A 21,454-nucleotide genomic window follows, 5' to 3' on the forward strand; every position below is an offset into this window, starting at 1 on the left:
ATGTTTCGTCCTATCTCCTTTAATATATCCTCCTTTCAATTGAGCTATACAAGCTGCATTATCTTCATATAATATAGTTGGAGGATTTTCTTTTCCGGAGGATAACCCACAATTCTTCCGGATATAGTGGGTCATTGATCTTAACCAAACACATTCTCGACTGGCTTCATGAATTGCTATTATTTCAGCATGATTCGATGAAGTGGCGGCTAGTGATTGCTTTGTAGATCGCCAAGAAATGGCTGTGCCTCCATATGTAAATAAATAACCAGTCTGAGACCTTGCTTTATGCGGGTCGGATAAATACCCAGCATCAGCATAACCAACCAATTCAGGTTTGGATTTATTTGAATAAAATAAACCAAGATCTATTGTTCCTTGGAGATAACGAAAAATATGTTTAATACCATTCCAATGTCGTCTTGTGGGCGAGGAACTAAATCTTGCTAATAAATTTACTGCAAATGATATATCAGGCCTTGTACAATTAGCAAGATACATTAGTGCACCAATTGCACTAAGATATGGTACTTCAGGACCAAGTATCTCTTCATTTTCTTCTCGTGGTCTAAAAGGATCCTTATTAGGATCTAATGATCTGACAACCATTGGGGTACTCAATGTATGTGATTTGTCCATATAAAATCGCTTTAATACCTTCCGGGTATAAGCAGTTTGGTGGACAAAAATTCCACCTTTCAAATGCTCAATTTGTAAACCAAGGCAGAATTTTGTCTTTCCAAAATCTTTGATCTCAAATTCTTTCTTCAAATATTCAACACTATTTTGAATCTCTTCAGGAGTTCCAATTAAATTTAGATCATCAACATATACCGCAATTATCACAAAATTTGATCCATTTTTCTTGATAAAAACACATGGACATATTGGATCATTGGTATAACCTTCTTTTGTCAGACATTCATTGAGACGATTATACCACATACGTCCAGATTGTTTGAGCCCATACAGAGACCTTTGTAATTTAATAGAATAAATATTTTTAGGATTTGATTTGCATGCTTCAGGCATGTTGAATCCTTCGGGAATTCTCATATAAATATCATTTTCAAGATTCCCATATAAATATGCAGTAACGACGTCCATTAGACGCATATCTAATTTTTCATGTACTGCAAAACTCACAAGATATCTAAATGTGATAGCATCCACTACAGGTGAATACGTTTCATCATAATCAAATCCAGGCCTTTGTGAAAATCCTTGGGCTACAAGTCTTGCTTTATATCTCACAATTTCATTTTTCTCATTTCTTTTTCTCACAAATACCCATTTATATCCTACTGGCTTTACACCTTCAGGTGTTTGGACTACAGGTCCAAAAACTTTTCTTTTAGCCAGTGAGTCCAATTCAGATTGGATTGCATCTTTCCATTTTGGCCAATCATTTCTACATTGACATTCATCAACCGATCTAGGCTCATGATTCTCGTCCTCTGCCATAATATCAAGTGCTATATTATATGCGAAAATATTATCAATAATTATTTCTTTTCGGTTCCAACCTTTTCTTGAAGTGACAAAATTTATTGAATTTTCTATAATTTCATTCTCTTCAAGAATTGACTCTTTAGGAGCGACCTCTTCAGGAGGTTGAATTTTGTCACTAATTGTTGATTCATCTACTTCTCTTTTCTTTCGAGGATTTTTATCTTTGGAACCAAGAGGTCTCCCACGCTTCAGGCGTGCTTTAGACTCATTAGCACTTGTGATTTGTCCTTCAGGGACATCAATTTTAATCGGAGCATTTTCAGCAGGAATATGTGATTTAGTAACTCTTTTGGAGTCATTAAATGCATCCGGTAATTGATTTGCAATTTTTTGCAAATGTATAATCCTTTGAACTTCTAATTCACATTCTTTTGTACGAGAATCAAGGAAATTCAATGATATTTTCCAAGTGATTTCCTTTTTCGGTTGATTTTTATCTCCCCCTAATGTCGGAAAATGTGATTCGTCAAAATGACAATCTGCAAATCTCGCAGTAAATAAATCACCTGTTAATGGTTCCATATACTTAATGATTGAAGGTGATTCATATCCGACATATATCCCCAATCTTCTTTGTGGGCCCAATTTACGACGTTGGGGCGGTGCAATTGGAACATACACCGCACAACCAAATATTCGTAAATGAGAAATATTTGGCTCATAACCAAAAGTTAATTGTAGGGGAGAATAAGTGTGATAATTTGTCGGCCTAATTCTCACAAGTGTTGCTGCATGTAAAATAGCATGTCCCCAAGCAGATGAAGGAAGCTTAGACCTCATCAACAATGGTCTAGCAATTAATTGTAGCCGTTTAATAAGTGATTCGGCTAGACCATTTTGTGTGTGAACATAGGCTACAGGATGTTCAACAGTTATTCCAATGGACATACAATAATCGTCAAAAGCATGTGACGAATATTCACCAGCATTATCTAGACGAATTTTCTTTATTGGAAAATCTGGAAATTGTGCTCGCAATTTAATTATTTGAGCAAGCAATCTCGCAAATGCCAAGTTGCGAGTAGATAATAAACATACATGTGACCATCTAGTTGATGCATCAATTAGCACCATAAAATATCGAGATGGTCCACATGGTGGATCTACAGGCCCACATATATCACCATGAATTCGTTCTAGAAATGCAGGGGATTCAGTCCTAACTTTAACTTGTGATGGTCTAATAATTAATTTCCCTTGAGAACAAGCAACACAAGAGAATTCATTGGCTTTTAATACTTTTTTATTTTTCAATGAGTGGCCATGTGAATTCTCAATTATTCGTCTCATCATTATAGATCCAGGATGTCCGAGACGATCATGCCAAATTATAAAATCATCGGGATGAGTAGACTTCTGGTCTACTAGGTGATGAATTTCAATTGCACTAATTTGTGCATAATATAACCCAGAAGAAAAAGAAGGTAATTTTTCTATTTCGCATTTTTTCCCATAAATGATACTTGTGATTAATAAAAATTCACCATTTGTCTCAGTCATTGTCTCGATATGATATCCATTTTCGCGGATATCTTTAAAACTCAATAAGTTTCTTCGAGACTTGGGAGAGAATAGTGCATTATTTACAATAATTTTAGTCCCTTCAGGGAGAAAAATAGTGGCTCTTCCGGAGCCTTCAATCAATTTTGCACTACCACTAATGGTATTAACATTTGTCTCTCCCATTTTCAAACAAGAAAAATATTTTTTATTTTTCAATATGGTGTGCGTAGTAGCACTATCAATGAGACAAATATCATCATCACCATTATTTAATCCCAAATATTTGACATCCATTTCTTCTTCAGGAAGAAAATTTCAAACAAAAATAAATATTAATAAAGATGCGAAAATAAATATTCAATGGAAATGAAATTACATGAAAGATATAAAGCATCATAAAAATATCTAAATAATCATGGAATATTTGTTGACATCTTCAGGATGTTCAAAAAAATCAGCAACATCGAGGTGTGTCATGTCAGCATCATCACCATCATCATAGTCATTCTTTTGATCAATAAAATTTGTCTCAACACCTTTGTCTTTCTTTTTCAATGATGCTTGATAGAGGTCAACAAGATGTTCGGCCGTACGACAGGTACGAGACCAATGACCTTCCATACCACACCGGTAGCATTTTTTTTCATAAACTTTCTTTTCTCCATTTTTCTGATCGTAGTTATTTTCCTTCTTTTGGGAAACATTTTGTTGCTTGCCCCGGTTAAAATTTTCACGGGGCACAAATTTACTACGATCACGTCCACGGCCACGACCACGTCCGCGGCCTCCTCCACGGCCACCTCTACGGCCACGTCCACGACCTCGACCAGAATTTTGAAATTGGGTCGCATTCGCTTCAGGGAATGGACTTGCACCAGTTGGTCGGGACTCATGATTTTTCAGCAACAATTCATTGTTTTGTTCAGCCAAGAGAAGACATGCAATAAGTTCAGAATATTTTTTAAACCCCTTCTCTCGATATTGCTGCTGCAGGAGCATGTTAGAGACATGAAAAGTAGAAAATGTTTTTTCTAACATATCTTCATCAGTGACTTTTTCGCCACATAATGATAATTGAGAAGTGATTCTGAACATGGCTGAATTATATTCGTTGACAGATTTAAAATCTTGCAGCCGTAAGTGAAGCCAATCATATCGGGCTTTTGGAAGAACGACCAACTTCAGGTGGTCGAATCTTTCTTTCAAATCTCGCCAAAGGACAAGAGGATCTTTAACAGTAAGATACTCTGATTTTAATCCTTCATCTAAATGATGACGAAGAAAAATCATAGCTTTGGCACGGTCTTGGTTTGAGGATTCATTTTTTTCCACAATAGTATTACCAAGACCCATTGCCTCAAGATGGATTTCAACATCCAATACCCATGATAAATAATTTTTTCCAGAAATATCAAGAGGTACAAACTCTTGTTTTGTAAGATTAGCCATAAGAAATTGAAATAAGATTTTGACTTAGAAATTTACCTCAAAAGTCACTTGAAGAAATACGGGCAGAATTTCGGCAAAATCTTGTGCTACACTTTTGCTCAAAGTAGCGCCTTCGTTTTCGCCTTTGCTCAAAAGAAGAGCTTTCGTGCTGATAACGTGTTATAAAACTAATCAAATAAGCTACTATAATATCAAGTGAAATATTGGAGAAAGAAGTAGAGAAATGGAGAGTAATATTCTTATATTCCAATACGATACAAAAGTCTTCCCAAAGGGTCTCAATGTACCTCTATATATAGGCACTACAAGATTAAAGGTACATAAATCTTATTAAACATCCATTACTACAATAATATGAAGAAACCTATGAAACGGTTTCTCCATTACATGAATGGATTTATGAATTGTAACTTCTATACATAAGTAGCCATAAAATCATGAATTAATCCCCTTGGGAATACAAAGGGACATCCACATTTTTGTTATTTCATAACAAATATATATAAAATATCTAATAAAGTATCTTCCTCGAGGGGATCCGGAATTCTCCTCCTCCATCGTGTTGGTGTATTTTGAGTTGATTTTGTTTTATTTTATATTTTTTGGTTCTTGTTTGACAGGTCTCTATAGCTGTAATTAGAAAATTATAATGACCTCTTCTTTTTGCCCTAAAATTCTACATGCTATCAAATATAAATTAGAGTAAACCTTATATATACTAACAGTATGTATACTATCATCGTTAGATCTATAACATGTGTACAAAAGTTGAATTTCAACATCATGGTCATTAAATTCAGATAGATAAGGAATCCGACAAAGGACCAGGTTAGCGGATCACTAATTCAAACAATGGATCACTGTTTGAAACGATGAGTATTAAAATAATAATTATAAATATAAATAGTAATTTTAATATATATATATATATATAATATCTAATAAAGTATCTTCCTTGAGGGGAGCCAGGGTACGGAATTCTCCTCCTCCATCGTGTTGGTGTATTTTTATTTTTGAGTTTTTTTTTTTTTTAATGTTCGGTGGTTGTGGTAGTTCAACTTTTTTTTTCTTTTGATAAAGGAAAAAATAATATCATGAATAAACTAGTTGAAAACGTCCGACACAAGTTGATTCAAAAAACAATTCGTGCTAATGGCAGAAAATGGTTTTCAGTCACCAAAATGACTATAGCTATTTTTGCTTGGGCTTCGTCAAAGATCATTAGCAAGGGATTTCAAAATGGGCCGTTCATTTTTTTGTTCCAAACCATAATGACAAATGGGCCGTTGGTTGATTGAAACGGGAGAATTCTATGGTAGACCTCTTTTTTTTTAAGCCGAATTAAGATGCAGTCCATTTAGACCTCTTTTGCCGCCTTCATTGCATTGTGTACGAGCCCTCAGCAAATTACAAGATTTAAAAAATCGGATGATAAGTCTTGAAATGCTTTTGATACTAATTGAGTAATAATACTTAACTAGTGTGAATACCCGTGCTACGCACGGTGCTACTGACATTATTAAAAAAGATAAAAATAAAATAGTGAACAAACAAAGGTGAAAAACTTGTATCAACAAAATTAAAATGTAATATCTGTTTAATAATAGTTTAAAATATAATAGAATGTGTATATCATTCAAAACTTATCTTTTTTCGGAAGATGGATCTTGAAAAAAAAATTAAAATTTATATTAAAAAAGGGAATGATATATTTTCACAAATGAATGTAATTGAATGTTGTTAAAATGAAATACTTACAAATACTAAGCATTCGATTTAATAATCTTACTTGAAAGTGCGAACACTTTTCACACCAATCCACTTTTATTACGAATGATAAAATTGGTGCTTTAATTAACTCTGTATTTTATGGAGTGTGTATTACAAATGAAAATGCACGATCTTTGCATGAATTAATTCGTTAGCCAAACAACCTATCACCATTTTACTGATAATTAAGAACGTACGAAATTAGTGTATTTTTTTACATAGTTTATAAATAATACTCTAAAAAATAAATATATATTAAGAAATTCTATCTTCCTTTATAATTCTCTGAAATAAGAAGTATCACAACAAAATACAAATCGTGCATGTCTGTCTTGTAGATTAATATGTATGTTACCACTGGAATATCTGATTTGTATGTTAATATTGTACCTGTTTGACAAATAAAATATTATATGCAATGCAGAAAAATATATTGAAGTTAAATATACATGAAATTAATTACCTAATAACAGTGTCAATCACGTCATTACAATGCATACACACTGTCTTTGAAAAATGACCTTCACAGAGTTGTCCACAATTTTTGCATAACTCATAGAACATATTTTCTACGTTAATGCTTTGAATGTAAGTAAGTATTCGAAAATATTTAACCTAATAAGAATGAAAGAAGATATAGGTTATGATTATAAGTTAAAAAAATTCGTTCAGTAATTAATTAAAATTGAGTAAACTTACCGTATGCATGATTGTATATTCAGATATCTATATTCTTTTTGAATTTGTTATCAACAATGCTTGTGGTATTGTGAAATTGCTTGATCTCAACCACGTAACTAACTTGCGGGCACATGTATTATTTTCAAACCTGCAATTTTTTTGAAATACATGTCAATAAAAGTACAAAACAATATTAATAGTTTGATATAGTGTTACTGAGGAACCCACTAACTGCGCAGGTATCGAACAAAATCTAAATTGTGATTAATATACAATTTGCTAGCTCTAATTGTACACAGTGATGGTCCTGCATAGTATGGTTATATTCGCTCAAAAGCTATTCAAAATATATAGAATATAACTAAAAGCAATTGATTTACCTCTGAAATTTCGTAAGCAAATACCACATGCTAGTAAAATATTATTTTTTGTAGCAGACTGATATAACCGTTCACTATCATCATTAGCAAATTTATCCCACAATATGAATCGAGCTACTGTCAAACTGTGTTAACAAAATTTTGATAAGTGCAAATCTAAATTCTCTAAAAATAAAAAGTTTTAAAAATATCGACATTTGTTAACTAATCTTTTGTCAACCAATAGTATATCCTGACCAATTTTGCTATTAGTAGATATCTGATAGTATGGACCAACAGATACAACTAAACCAATTATATCTGTAATAAATAAAAAATTTTAATTAATAGCAAGTGATTTGCAGAAATATAATAAAAATGATATTAATTGTGAGGACGTACCTATCAATTGCATATCATTATCCATGTACTGTTTTATACGTCTCAATTTGACCAAATTAAACTTGAAAGGGGGGATAGTTGCACAATCATCTAAAGTCTTCACTATTTTTGTATCATTCTCAAATGACATCTGGAACTGATGTGGTGCAATCCGGTACTTGGCATCTGCTGGGATTACATGTACATTCTGAAACAAATATATCTTACCTTCACGGAGGTGTTCTCCTAAAATACTGAGCATACTACTCCCTCTTATTATTCCTTGCATGACAAATTTTTGATAATTTTTTTAAAAAGTTAATAAATATTAAAACTCAACATAATAAATAAGATATGATTTGAATGATTACCTGATCATCAATAAAATGCATTTTGATGCACCCTGAACGCTGAAACACTCCAGATATCGTCATATCAATCAATCTAAATAATCTAACCTTTACATTCCATGTACATCTTTGAAGGTCCAGATAAATCAGAGGTGTGTATTGAATATCTATAAATATTAAATAACATATTAATTAATTATTTAAATTGGAGGAGGATGCTATGTTTGGAGGAGTTTTAATTGGACTGGAATTTTTAAATTAGAGGATTCTTAATTGGAGTGAAAAACATGGGAGGAAATGTGGAGTGAAACGTGGAATGATGATTAGAGGATTTGTAAGAGTGGTTATAGGATGAGTTAAGAGATAGTTGTAATGGACTCTTAATTAGAGTCGGAAATGTGGGAGGAAATATAGGGGGAAACGTGGGATGATGATTAGAGAATTTGTAAGAGTGATTGTAGGATGAGTTGAGAAATAATGGAAATATTTTAAATTTAAATTTGATTGGTGATAAGGTGGATTATAACCCATTTTTTATGTATTAAAATAAATACAAAAATTTAGAAAAAAGAATGAGAAATTTAGAAGCCATTGAGTGGGTTTCTACTAAAAACCCCCCTTCTTGAATACATATAGATATAGATGTCAATCAAAATAGAATTTTATCTTTTTTTTTCCAATTTTTAACTAGCAAATGCAATTTTGCGAAAACGTTATTTCTGGATATCGTTATCTGCATTGACACTTACCGCCTGAAAAAATCCAAACACTAGATAAGCACGTTCAATTAAAAAAACAAAAAGCCCAAAAAAGCTAGGGGGAGATTCATTCATATGAGCCTGAATATCCAGGAGACATGAATACATGATTATACATGTAGACGGTTGCTTCGGCGGAATGTCCTGCCAGTTTTTGCTTTTGTCGCCAGCTTCTTGTAGCTGTCCCCTGAGTGAAAAAAGCTCTCTTATCATTCGTTAAACAGTTTCTTTTTCTGTTACTAAGTATTTGTTTGTTAAACAATGGGATTAGTAAACCATCGATGTAGCTGTCCCCTGATGATCAATCGCGAATCCCATAGCTTAGCTTGGACTCTTGTTTAACATGCTGTGAACCTTTAGCTTTGTCCCGGACTCCTTCCCTAATCCTTTGTGTTTTTGTCACAGTAGTCAAAAACTGTTAAATCCTGGCAATGTTTCTGGGGAAACAGGCGCCCCTCCAGGCTTCAGACAAAATCATTCCTGAGCTAGGAGACCTTGCTACCTTGTTTCTTTCTAGGCCCATATGTAAGAGATTAAACTCAAATTCTTTAGGGTTGTTTTTCCAAAAAAAAAAGAAGATATGCATTGCAAATGCATTAAATGTCCAACCACAATCTGCAACACGCAATGGCGCATTAAAGGAAATGATGCCTATAATCCAAGTACATATAATTACAGCCCTTCTGCTCGACAAATGTGTTTTCAGTTTCCAGAGATTAAGTCCCCATATAATTGTGTTCTGTCATATTATGCCATGCCATAGCAGTAAGATGTGAAATCCAAGAGTTTAATGACAGAAAAGGAGGAAAAATATAGGTAGGTGGTACAGGTGTAGGTGTTTTGCTGTGAATTCCGGCAAAGGGGGTCTGCTTTGCCAAGGCCTGGGACATACAGTATCAATAATACACACATGGGACTGTCCAGCCTACCAAAGCAAAGCCAAAATCAAATTTATCTAAAACTTTTTAATGTCTTCTAGTTGCAACACAATGCACTACATAAACATAAATGTTCCGCCCCAACACATCTACATCAGGACCTTGCAACTTATTGCTGTTCGGATGGCGACGGTTTCAATTGCCAAAAGTTCCTTTGCACCACTACTGTCTTAACTAAAGTCTGCGTGCTGCTTCCTTGATCCTCCCTAAGGACTGCCCAAGAAACCAAAGTGAGCTTTACCAAATTGATCAACTCAGTCTTGCCGTGCAATGGAGTTCCGGCCCTGCATCGCCGCAGCTGGTTTCCTTCTTTTCCTCCTCCTGACACCTTGCCTTTCGAGAGGTATGCAAGTAAAGCTCTTTCACAAAATTTCTGGGTTCTTCCAGATGATGCTTGATGGAAAAAAAATCGTCCTGACTTGTAAATGAAATCAATTCCAGGTATGCAAAAGAAGGAGCTCGACATCTACGAAATTGATTACAGAGGCCCAGAGACACACTCTTACCTTCCTCCTCCCAACCGATCTAATGGCAGGCACAATATCCATCATCAAAACGTGAATGCGCATGGCAAATCCAAAGACTTCAGAGTTGTCAGATCAGGCGGAAAGGTAAGAGCTAAGAAGTAATTTCTTGTACTAACAAGCTCCAAGCTAATTAGAATCTTTTGATCATTCTGCAGAAGGAGAGGATGATGTTAATAAATGCAGTTTACCTGCAAAATTAAGTCTTGACTAATGAAACCGATTTCGTTCAATTTTAGCAGGGGAAGAAGATACATGACTGAAGATGTTCGCAATCAAAGTCACGACAGTCGCTGGAAATGAAACATAAACGAGTCAAGAATTCTCTATATGATACTGTGACCTATATATGAACGTGTTGTGTGTAAAAGTATATCAAGTGTTACCTTTGTGATCACCAACTGATACAGCAGCCTTTTGCATTCCTTTTATATACAGGTGCTACGTGTAAATGTGGATTGTGAACTTGCTATTTGAAACTTGTAACTTAGATGTAGTGATTACCATATATCTTAGTTCCAAGTTCCGTCATAAACAGCCTCTGCAAATAACAACAGCAGTGTTTTTGCAGTTTTAAAATTGAATTGCAAGTTGCATTCGCGAGTAAATCAAAGCAATTAGAGTCTCACAAACTTTTAGAGCACCATATACTACCTTTCTCGACAGTAACTTGATGGGAACTGTTTTTCTGAGTAAATCCCACATAGTCCACAAAGTTTTCTCAACTATTGTTTTGCGCAGGACTCAGCTCTAACTTTGCTAACTTATAATGATTGATGACGCATGGTGCAGAAAGCAGCCATTGTTTTAGTTTCTGGCTGACATTTACCTGTCTGGGCAAAGACGGAGGAGACTGCGACCTAGGAGCTGGGTTAACAGTCTCCGTGTTGTTGATTCATCAACCGGAGTATTATTTTAGAACCTTAAAAATCAATGTCGGACTTTCTTTATTCCGTGCGTCTTCAAAGTCAGATAAAATTGCAGTGAAAAAGGAGACAGAATTCGATGGAGCAAACTAACCATCCTGCTGCCAGAGAACACAGCTTTAAATTTAGAAAATACAAGAAACACAAGCCCTTTTGTTCAATTAGGAGAAGAACACCAGAATTAAATTATTGAACAGCCAATAACAGCAATGCAGTTAAGTATAACTAGTATAAATCAATGCAGTTAAGATCATGTACGTACGTAACCAAGCACTAACAAAGCACGATGTCATCACCTCGAGCAGGAATGAAAGTATGTGTGTGTGTGTGTGTGTGTAGAAGTTGATTTCTGCAATTTTATCATGGTGTAGTTGAAGTTTGATGATTCCTTAGCAAATAACCTGTCAAAGGAAACTGAGCTTGATCGCTAGAATAGCCTCCGACGATCAAGTTAGAAACAGAACCCAAGTTTTGTTTTGTAAAAAAATGAGATAAGTACTCAAACCCCTCTCTCTCTCTCTCTCTAACCCCGTGACCCTTCTATTGTTTTAAGATGACTATACAGTATATAGCCACCTCTGTAGTTTAATGGAACGTAGAGAGTGGATGGGATTGAACAAGTGAACATAACTAACAGCGTTAGTTGAAGTGCTATTTATACCCTTACCTTTCTTTTTTTGACTATTGTTGTACCCTTACGTAAATATATCCAACATTTTCTCTCTATTTGATTTTTATGTGTTGTATATTATATTTTTCTAGGTCAAACTAAGAGGAGCAAAACTTAGTGGGTCAGAATATAAAATTGATATCATACCTTCTTCTCTACCAGTTCTTCAATATGCCTCAAAATTGCAAAAGCCAACACCATCATAGCGGGAAAAGTCAATCGCCATCACTGTTAGCCAGCTTCGCCCAGAGCAATCGATCCCAAAAACGACATTAAAAGCTTAAAATCCATCAGGATATGAGAAATATTTACCCAGTTTATAGAGGAAAATTCCTAACCTGAAATTTTCATCTTTCCACAATTGTTCACATTAAAGTAGAGGTGGTTGGTTGACTTGTTCACTGTATCACAACAATGAAAGAGAAATTTTAAAAATATGATAATCATCCAAAACCTCACTCACATTTGACCAAATGAACTTTTTGATTAATCACTTTTAAGATATTAATTTCACATATTTATAAATTTAAGTCAGTAATTTGGTTCCAACTTATATTTTTGATCATTTTTTTTACCCTGTGTCCATTATGTGACTCGCATATGATCATTTTTTAACGTAAAAAAGGTTAGATGCTATTTGTAATTAAACAAATGACCCGATTTATATTCATTTTTTGCCTCTAAAAGAAAACTAGAATATGACTTGAATTATATTCATTTTTCTCCTAAAAAAAGTAAAATTTGACCTGGTCCGCATTCATTTTTGCACCTAAACAAAAAAAAAAACCTAACATTTTTGTACCTAAAAAATAATAATATGTGAATCATGTGGTAATTTCAAACTAAAAAGTAGTAAAAAACCTAGGTTAAGATCAAATTTTGTTGATTTGAATTTGTAAAAGATGTAGAATTAATATTTTAAAAGTGAAAGGTGAAAAAATTTATATTTAGCGAAATATAAAGCATATTTTAAACGATTTTTTCAGAAAAAAAAAAGAATTAATTTTTCCTACACTGACAGTGTATACACTATCAACGTTAGATGAATGAAAAATTTGTAAAATTTGAATTTCAAATGCAATTTTTTTATATATATTATGAATCCAACGAAAACATGTATATACTGTTAGTGTGCATAAGATTTACTTTTAAAAAAAAATTTGTATCTAAACACTCCCATTCCACTGTGCGAAATTTTATGGGTTTTGAGGTTCAGTGCTTCGTTCCGCCCAAATTGGACAAAACTCAGGGAGGACCAAATGGAACGCTTGCGGGCCCGCGAGAGGAGAATCTGAAAGAGGGAAAAAGAATTTTAACAAAATTAAAAAAAACAAAATAAATTCCACCGACTTTTGCTGAGTTAGTTGACCTTTTCCAATCTTTCACCACTCTCCCTATTCGTACGTTTCTCCCAATCTTTGTTGTTAAGTTTCTTTAGCTCCCAAAATTTCAAATCTCCTGCCTCCTTATTTTCAGGATTTTCTGAGGAATATAGTGTAGTTCCTGGATCCCTAATAATGGCCAATTCCGAGGAATCGAGTCCTCTTTTGCCTAAGCAACAAGAGTCTAAAGTGGAAAAAGACCTCAGCCAGAATGAAGCTGTTTACCCCACCAAATCCGCCGACGGCAAGGCGCCCGATGCAGCTAAGAAATCAGCTCCTCCCATTCCGATGAGTTGGACCGCCAATGGTCTGCCACTCAACCATGGGAGCGTCATGGGGGAGCCTATGATGGGTAGGGCCCACTGGGACTCCAGCCTCTGCGCCTGTCTGGGCAGGAATGATGACTTTTGCAGCAGCGATCTTGAAGTTTGTGAGCATTTCTTCTTAAATTTATTACCTATTTCTCTTCTTCGTCCTTTTCTTTTTGGAGCAAAAAAAAAAAAAAAGAAATCCTTTGAACATTCGATTTTCGATGAGATATTGGTTTCCTGATTTTATTTTTTTGTTTTTTTCATTGATTGCTGATCTTAGAGCTAATATCAACTTAGACGAGTATTTAAACATCTGAATGTTGCCTTTTTTGTATCAAAAAATTAGAAAGCATTGTTGATTTTGAAGTCGGCTTCTAGGCGATCGACTTTGAGGTTAAAGTCGACTCCTAAGAAATCGAGTGGACTTCCAATGCCCTCAGATATTTTTCTTCTTTACCTTGGAAGGAGGCCATATTATTGTCCATTTTTCAGAGGAAAAGACAAGGAAATAATATACAAGCAATATGATGGTCATTGTATGTTTGTATCCCTCCCAAAATGACAAATTAGTTTTTAAATTTTAGGCAAAAATCACCTTGTGAGATAGGCATCGTGACCTTAATTTCAGCTTGAAGGCTAGCAGAGCAGCCAAAAGTGAGAACCAAGATAGATTGCAAAAGGGCAGATAGGCAAACTCAAAACTGATGAAGAAAGGAGGCAGAAGATTGTTGTTTGAAGGAGAAGATTGAGAGATTTGCTGAAAAATTAAGGGCCAAGATGAATTTTGATGAAGAGAAGAAGAAATAAACGTTTTGGTCTTAGACAATTTAAGCCTGACTTTCATAATTGTGTAAACCTGTTAAACCCAACGATATTATTTTAATTTCCAATAGAAAAGACAATATTTGGGTGAATAACCCCTATTGCAAGGGTGGCTGCCTTTCCAGTTCAGTTGTTGGTAGTTGATTTTTTACTATGTTGTTTTTGCATTGTTTTTTGGTTTGATGTCCTCTAGTGTAGCTTTTGGTATGCTATCATTTCCTTTCTTCCCTTACCTTGTCTCTAGCACTAAAATGTAGTGACATGGAACAGGTCTGCTAGGAAGTGTGGCACCTTGTGTTCTCTATGGTAGCAATGCTGAAAGACTTGGATCAGCGCCAGGGACTTTCGCAAATCACTGCTTGCCTTACACAGGTCTGTACCTGATTGGGAATTCCCTTTTTGGCTGGAACTGCTTAGCACCCTGGTTTTCATACTCCAGCCGTACTGCTATCCGCCGAAAGTTCAATTTGGAGGTATGCCATTGCTTGTATTTCAGGAAACTGTGTTCTTTCTTTGTCTTTTATGGAGTTTGGTCCAGTTGAACAATGATGCCTTGGTCAAAATATTAATAGGTAAATGCCTTGCAATTAAGAAGGTCTAGGGGCATTAAGAAAGTTTAGTGCTGGTTTTTGAGTGCTATGCTGACAAAACAAATGTCCTAAACAAGCTGAAATATTGGGGGCAGATGCAACGATTGACCTTATTATGTAGGTGCACTGACTTATTTAGAAGTATAGCTTCATTCATTGTCCTTGAAATTTCTCTCCCTCTTACTCCACCAACACACTTGCACACTCAAGCATGCAGATTTAGCTTGCATGTTGTAGAAATGTTCTCAGGCATTGAGAATTGTCACAGAAGGCACAAACATTTGGTTCACACTAGCTCATATGTGGACACTTTCACTATAGATGACCATTGAAGAGTTGAGTCTCAACTTCTCACTTAGTATTTGAACTATCCTTTGTGTATTGGTCTTGGAATCATGGGTTATAGGCGGAAGTTGTTTTGAATAACAAACCTGCTGAGTGGTTGTGTTGATATTGAACTAGCTTCAGCTTGTCACATTCACTAAGGAAAAAGGTACCACAGCTTGAGTTCCTTGCTACCTTACCACTTGTCTATGAAGCACCTTTCTTATTATGAAGCACCTTTCTGACCATTTGTCTATACTAGTGTGTTAGAACGCGTGGACTTGCAATAACTGCATCCATAGTTCTTGCAGCATCGTCCATTGTTCACTTATGATAGTGACACCAGATCCCTGATGAGTATACTTGTTGATTGGTCTGCCTGTGATTGTTGCTTGAATTATCACTTTTCTGTCTGTCCGAGCGATGATTTTGTTTTTCATTGGCTATTATGTTTTATCCCTTTCAAGGGGTTTTAGCTGGTTTTACTTTTAAGCGTTATCAGTGGAGAAATGTAAGTTGAGTTCAAACTTGCTTTAAATTGTAAATTCCTCTATATTAAGTGTTGGGATCATTTTATAGTTGGGTTGTGAGGCCTTTGCATAAATGTTGGGTCATTTGATGTCAATAGGGAAGCTGTGAAGCGCTTACCAGATCATGTGGGTGCTGTGGAAGCTTTGTGGAGGATGAGGCGCAACGTGAGCAGTGTGAAACAGCCTGTGACTTCGCAACCCATGTCTTCTGCCATGCATGCGCCCTTTGTCAGGAAGGTCGCGAGGTTCGTCGCAGGCTTCATCACCCTGGATTCAATGCCCATCCAGTCTTGGTCATGATTCCACCAGGAGACCAGATTATGGGCCGAGGAGCCTGAATATGATGCCTGAATTGTGCGTGGATTTTATAATCCTGTACGGATCGTTTACTTGCGAGACCCGATTGTTAGATAAACACTCCTATAACTTGCAAAATTTGAATGTCAGTTTCTTTTTTTTGTCTGTGTGATATGTATAAATAAATAAACATGAAAACTTTGAAGACTTGTAAGTTTGTATTGGCCAAGTTTTATATGTACTTTTCGAGTGAATGATCCTAGGAGTATTATTTACAACTTGCATAACCCAAAGCCCTTGCTATTGAGCTATCGGTGTGGAATAATATCATGAACTTAATTTTGAGGAACCATTTTTTGGTTAGAGAAAGCAAATTTTCTCCTACCAATCTTTTTAACAGAAAAACGAATATACTTCCGGCTAAATGTGGGCTTGCAGTCACTCTGAACTAGGGCTGCAAACGAATCGAGTCGCTCGCGAGTGGCTCGAGTCAAGCTCGAGTCGAGCTCGACATTAATCGAGCTCGAGCCAGCTCGAGTCAAACTCGAGCTCGAACTCGAGCTCAGAATATTAAGCTCGTTAGGCTCGCGAGCTTAAATATATATATATATATATATTTTTTTTATTTTTATTTAATAATAAAATTACGTATATTATATATATATATTTTTTTTATTTTTTATTTTCATAGTGAAATTACGGATATATCCTTAATATTTTATTATTTATTCAGAAAAAAATATTATTTTATTTATTTTTTTTAAAAATAAATTTTTTTTTATTTTTTTCGAGCTCGACTCGACTTGATTCGAGTCGAGCTCGAGCTCGAAAATTGCCAGCTCGTCGAGCTCGAGCTCGATAAAATTTAGCTAAGGCTCGGCTCGATTAGCTCAAAGCTCGACTCGGCTCGACTCGTTTGCAGCCCTACTCTGAACTAGAAGAACACGCCCTCGAGCAAATGCAAAATGAAGGTGAAAATTGGTCACGCAAAAACTCAAAAAAAATTAAGCAAAAAGGGCTTAGAAACGTTGGAAATGTCTAGCAGGATTAGAAACAAGTACAGCGCCTGAAAAGAAAGTAGGTATATTGTAGAATTCTAGGTAGTGGTAGGTCAAATTAGCAATGCATCCAGATTAGGAAATCAAATTAGCCGAGCCAAATTTTATTCTAATCAAATCAAATCTTAACTTGATTTTATAAAATTTAAGCTTGAGTTCGATGAGTTTAAAATATAAAACTCGAATTTTCACTTAAAAAGATTAAAAAATAATTATTTTATTTTTTAAAAATAAATAAAATAATAATTTTTTAAATAAATAATAAAAATATTAACAAATATATATATAATTTTTACTATTAAAATAAAAAATAAAATTATTTAATCGAACCGACTCGCGAGTTAACGACTTAAATATCTTTAAATTGAATTACAACTCAAGTTCAAATTGATTAGTTCGGTTCGATTCATTTGCAATCCTATTTCAGATCCCGGTGAGTTTTAAACATTTTTTTAGCAAAAAAAAAAAAAAAAAAAAAACATTTTTTTAGCATCAAATACTCGTGAAGTCGGACAGAGTCAACCAGAAAACGCAATGATTCAAAAACTAGGAAATCAAAGCAGCAAACACATTTTAAACAAAAAACAGTTCTCTTTCATAACAGGAGGAAAATTTTCCAATTTTCAAGTTCTATCTAGTTTTATAACAAGTAAAAGAACAAAAATGTCGGCACAACAACGTTCAGGCATCCGTCAACATTGCTAATCAATGAGATTTGGATGCAGCAGCTCAACATCATCAAGACCAGTACAATCCTAGACTTCAAAATGTCTATTCTCCTGGTGCTGAAACACCTTGCTTCAGTCTCTCCCTCTTCATCTTCTTCTTGGAAACTGGCTTCTTTTTCTTTGGAGGAAGGGTTTTCTGTGCATACATGTAAAGAAAGTAATTCCCAACAAGGAATGCCAATATTAGCCCACCAACGAGAAGTAAGACAATCAATCCCGGATTGAATCCTTTGGCTTCAGTTTCCACCCCCATGTTTCTCTGTCAATCCATCAGATATAATATGTAAACTGATTATTCACAATGAACAAAGTCTTGATATGCCCAGAGGGGGGGGGGGGGAAGGAACACTGCACAAGTGCACTAGACAAAGTGACGCTGCAAAAGTCACTCCTAAACCACATTTCCACAATTTCTGAGATCATGCCATCACACATTTTCAGAAGTTCTTGACAAACAAAAGCTTGAATCAATCTCCAAAAGCAAGACACCAAACACACACGGGGTTGACAACCATAAACCATACAGTGCTCTCATCCAAAGCAAAATCAGTGCTCTTAGCCAGCTCCTATTCACATAAAATCTCGTTGTTTCTTTTCCAAGACTCAGTTGATAAAATGCATAACTTAAATTTCTTCTCTGAACCTCCTATTGTCAAAAACGGACGAAAATAGGAGCACGAGGCAGCTGCCATTAAATAGTCTGGAAATGCTAGTCTAGGTCTCTACACACTGCAACTTAACATCCAAAATCTAAATGATATACAGAAATTTTCTAAACTTATTTCGAAAAAGAAATTGAGAATAAATTCTCTGAAAGTAATCTCAACATCTTAAGCATCTACATAATCTTCCCAACTTTTTCTCAGGTCCATTTAATCAAATTCACATGAATTATAGCATCTGCAAAAGTTCACGGAATCAAATGTGGATTTCTATGGTAGTCCACAAATTAATTGTTCATATGTTCCCTTCGATCAGCCAGTAACATTTTTTTTTATAGCCAATTTTAATATTTCACCTCTGGATTGGAAAATCTTCAAAAAATATATAAAAAGGAAGAAGCTATTCTGCATCATCGCCACACACCACCAAAATTTTCAGGACCAGATGAATTTAAGTTACCACGAAATACAAGAAGTAAGAAGATTAAACGATTTCCAACAAAATAAGGACAGAGTGAGCAAATTCTTAATCAAACAAGTCCATCTCTAATTCTAGAGCACAAAGAAACAAGAGAGGGAAAAAAGAGAATCACATGAACAAACAAAATCACTCGGATTACTGAGTTATAACCACAGATCAGAACGAGAAATAGTTAAAATTGCTTGCAATCAAATTGGATCTCATGAATTCAAAAAATCCAGATTGAGAAACACAGATCTGTGAAAAAGTACCGAATCAAATGAGGGAGGCACGCGATCTCCGAAGTCCTGCTCGTAATCCATGGTTAAAAATTGATGAGAAATGAGAGGATCCTTAGGGGCACCGAGACGGAATGGCTTTTGTTCAGGTTCCAGAAGAAAACGAGACCAGTGGTGTCGCAGGCAATAAGAGCTGATCTCCGTGGTCGAATATTCATTTTCGGTCCTCGAGTTTTTTCTATGTTTGCAATTAGTCTTACTGTAGAATTGGACTTACACCTTCAGTCCCTGAATAGTGAATACCTCGGAATGCCAGACTTTTTTTTTTCTTTTTTCTTTTTAAATATATCAACCCACAGACTTTTTTATTTTTACTTTTTCAGTTGGAGTTAGGGTACAAAGGACTTTTTCTTTTTAACATTTTCGGTTGGAGTTAGGGCTCAACTACATAGGAATTTTTTTTTAAGAAAAAGTTTGAGTGAATTTGGCTTCAGTCACTCTCATGAGTCCGGTCAGGTCAGGACATGCTTCCAATCATAAGTCACTTACAGATGTTCTTATAAATCGTCCATCAAAATAGCCTTTATATATCACCAGGAAAATTCGAACACATAACTTTTTATAAAAAAATAACACATCCTTATCAACTAGACCAAGTACATATGTTCTAGCCTAAGTTTCTGCAACTTATGAGTTAATTCGTGTCACCCTGGACTATATATTGCTCGTGATTGTAATTTATATCATACACACTATATTAAAAAAAGTAAATGCACTAGAGATTTTCTTTATTTGTTTGCTTTGTGGGTTGATCGTTGCTCCCTTGAAACCCCTTTTTTTTGGCCCCTTGAGAAGAAGTGTGTCATTTTGCTTTACGGTGTTCTCTGAAGATATTACGCTCTCAAGTTTTGGAGTTCATAAATTTCAATGGATTTGGACATATAAATCTAGTAATCTTTTGAGATTACTCCAATTTGATCCCAAAACACCCTGTTTCTCGTATTATGTCTAAAAAATAAAAGAAAAGAAAAACTCTTATAATTTTCATATATTGATTCATAGCTCTTACCAGGTATCTCTTTTTGAAAAATATTTTTTTTAATGTCAGTTAAAATCTATCCAAGAATAGCTTTTGTTAATTCTGGTCAATTAGTTTTTTTTTTCTTTCAAATTTTACATCAATCGATAATGGCCCCTTATAATTCTAATCCCCCTAGCCAAGACTGCCTATAACACAACCTAATTTTCGGTTTTCAATTGTTCACATATGAAATTTGAGTCGTCACCTAAAAAAAAAAATCTATATTTATATAAATTGCAAAAGTGGATTTTAGAAGGGTCGCCTAAAATTTTAGCCTTAAGACTCTCTCAAAGATAAACAGGGCCAAATATGAAATTTTTTTGGGGTAAAGGCCGAATTTGAACTGCACTCGTTCTGAAATTCTTATTTCGTTTGGATTCAACCAGGCACCAAAACCATCGTAGAGGGTTGAGTTCTAGTTGTGATACATGAAATGAAGAATCACAAAACGGGCTTATTTACAGGGACCCGTTCAGCGAAGACTGTGGACAGCTTGGAGCAATCAATGGATGATTGGCGTAATGGGCTTGTGACTGCCACACACAGCTTTGAGGATGGAAACAAAAATTAAGCTAAAAAAAAATAAAAAGAACTTATCCCGTTGATGTGATTCGGAACACTTGTAAAATCGAATTGGCATCTCCGCACGTTCAAAGAACTAACTAGCAAAATTTAAGCATGTACATCTAGGGATGGCAACGGGGCGGGGTTGGGGCGGGGGACCCCTCCCCCGTCCCCCGTCCCCCGCCCCGTCCCCCGCCTCCCGCTCCCCCCGCCCCGCCCCGCCCCCGCCCCGCTTCCCCCGCGGGGGCACCCGCGGGGTTAATGAAATTTTATTATATAATTTTATTATAATTAAATTTTAATAAATAATCAAGTACTAAAATATCAACACATCACCAAATTATTATTCATTGTAATTTTACAATTAAAACTCATAAAAACAATCAAACATAAATTATTTGAATACAATCTAATATGCTGAAATAAATATAACTAAAATAGTCAAGTTTTCACTTTTATTACAAATGCAATCACTAATTCATTATTGTGTTTGTGCTTTTTTTTTTGAGAAAAAAGTGTTATTCTATTAAGTGTAATTAGAAATTTAGTATAAATGTATTAGTAAATTTAGTATAACTAATTAAT

General features: G+C 35.0%; 3 protein-coding genes and 1 non-coding gene across 4 annotated transcripts; 2 read left to right on the forward strand and 2 right to left on the reverse strand.

The window, feature by feature from the left end:
• Positions 1–3,420: 3,420 nt before the first annotated feature.
• On the reverse strand, positions 3,421–4,368 carry LOC140008173 (uncharacterized). The gene has a single exon (XM_072051731.1). It carries the CDS (start codon positions 4,366–4,368, stop codon positions 3,421–3,423), a length of 948 nt encoding a protein of 315 aa, XP_071907832.1.
• A 5,289-nt stretch (positions 4,369–9,657) lies between these two features.
• LOC113694622 (uncharacterized) lies at positions 9,658–10,804 on the forward strand. The gene is made up of 3 exons (XR_011815380.1): positions 9,658–10,044; positions 10,143–10,312; positions 10,468–10,804. It is a non-coding gene; the product is annotated as an uncharacterized protein (transcript).
• A 2,253-nt stretch (positions 10,805–13,057) lies between these two features.
• Positions 13,058–16,334, forward strand: LOC113696076 (cell number regulator 8). Its single transcript, XM_027215408.2, has 3 exons — positions 13,058–13,633; positions 14,607–14,809; positions 15,879–16,334. The coding sequence occupies exons 1-3, from the start codon at positions 13,339–13,341 to the stop codon at positions 16,116–16,118; spliced, it is 738 nt and encodes a 245-aa protein (XP_027071209.2). The 5' UTR covers positions 13,058–13,338; the 3' UTR covers positions 16,119–16,334.
• Positions 16,335–17,706: 1,372 nt separating this feature from the next.
• LOC113697519 (DNA-binding protein S1FA) lies at positions 17,707–19,415 on the reverse strand. The gene is made up of 2 exons (XM_027217174.2): positions 19,258–19,415; positions 17,707–18,122 (listed from the first exon to the last, which is right to left on the reverse strand). The coding sequence occupies exons 1-2, from the start codon at positions 19,306–19,308 to the stop codon at positions 17,907–17,909; spliced, it is 267 nt and encodes an 88-aa protein (XP_027072975.2). The 5' UTR covers positions 19,309–19,415; the 3' UTR covers positions 17,707–17,906.
• Positions 19,416–21,454: the final 2,039 nt, after the last annotated feature.

This window comes from Coffea arabica, chromosome 6c (genome assembly GCF_036785885.1).
Source record: "Coffea arabica cultivar ET-39 chromosome 6c, Coffea Arabica ET-39 HiFi, whole genome shotgun sequence".
Lineage (NCBI taxonomy): Eukaryota > Viridiplantae > Streptophyta > Magnoliopsida > Gentianales > Rubiaceae > Coffea > Coffea arabica.

What these genes read in the sequence shown, in the direction of transcription:
- LOC140008173 (XM_072051731.1), bottom strand. Translation starts at nt 4,368, where the DNA reads ATGGGTCTTGGTAATACTATTGTGGAAAAAAATGAATCCTCAAACCAA.
- LOC113696076 (XM_027215408.2), top strand. Translation starts at nt 13,339, where the DNA reads ATGGCCAATTCCGAGGAATCGAGTCCTCTTTTGCCTAAGCAACAAGAG. An exon ending in CAGCAGCGATCTTGAAGTTT is followed by an intron (nt 13,634 to 14,606) that starts GTGAGCATTTCT and finishes GACATGGAACAG; the next exon opens with GTCTGCTAGGAAGTGTGGCA. An exon ending in GCCGAAAGTTCAATTTGGAG is followed by an intron (nt 14,810 to 15,878) that starts GTATGCCATTGC and finishes TGATGTCAATAG; the next exon opens with GGAAGCTGTGAAGCGCTTAC.
- LOC113697519 (XM_027217174.2), bottom strand. Translation starts at nt 19,308, where the DNA reads ATGGATTACGAGCAGGACTTCGGAGATCGCGTGCCTCCCTCATTTGAT. An exon ending in TGCCTCCCTCATTTGATTCG is followed by an intron (nt 18,123 to 19,257) that starts GTACTTTTTCAC and finishes ATGGATTGACAG; the next exon opens with AGAAACATGGGGGTGGAAAC.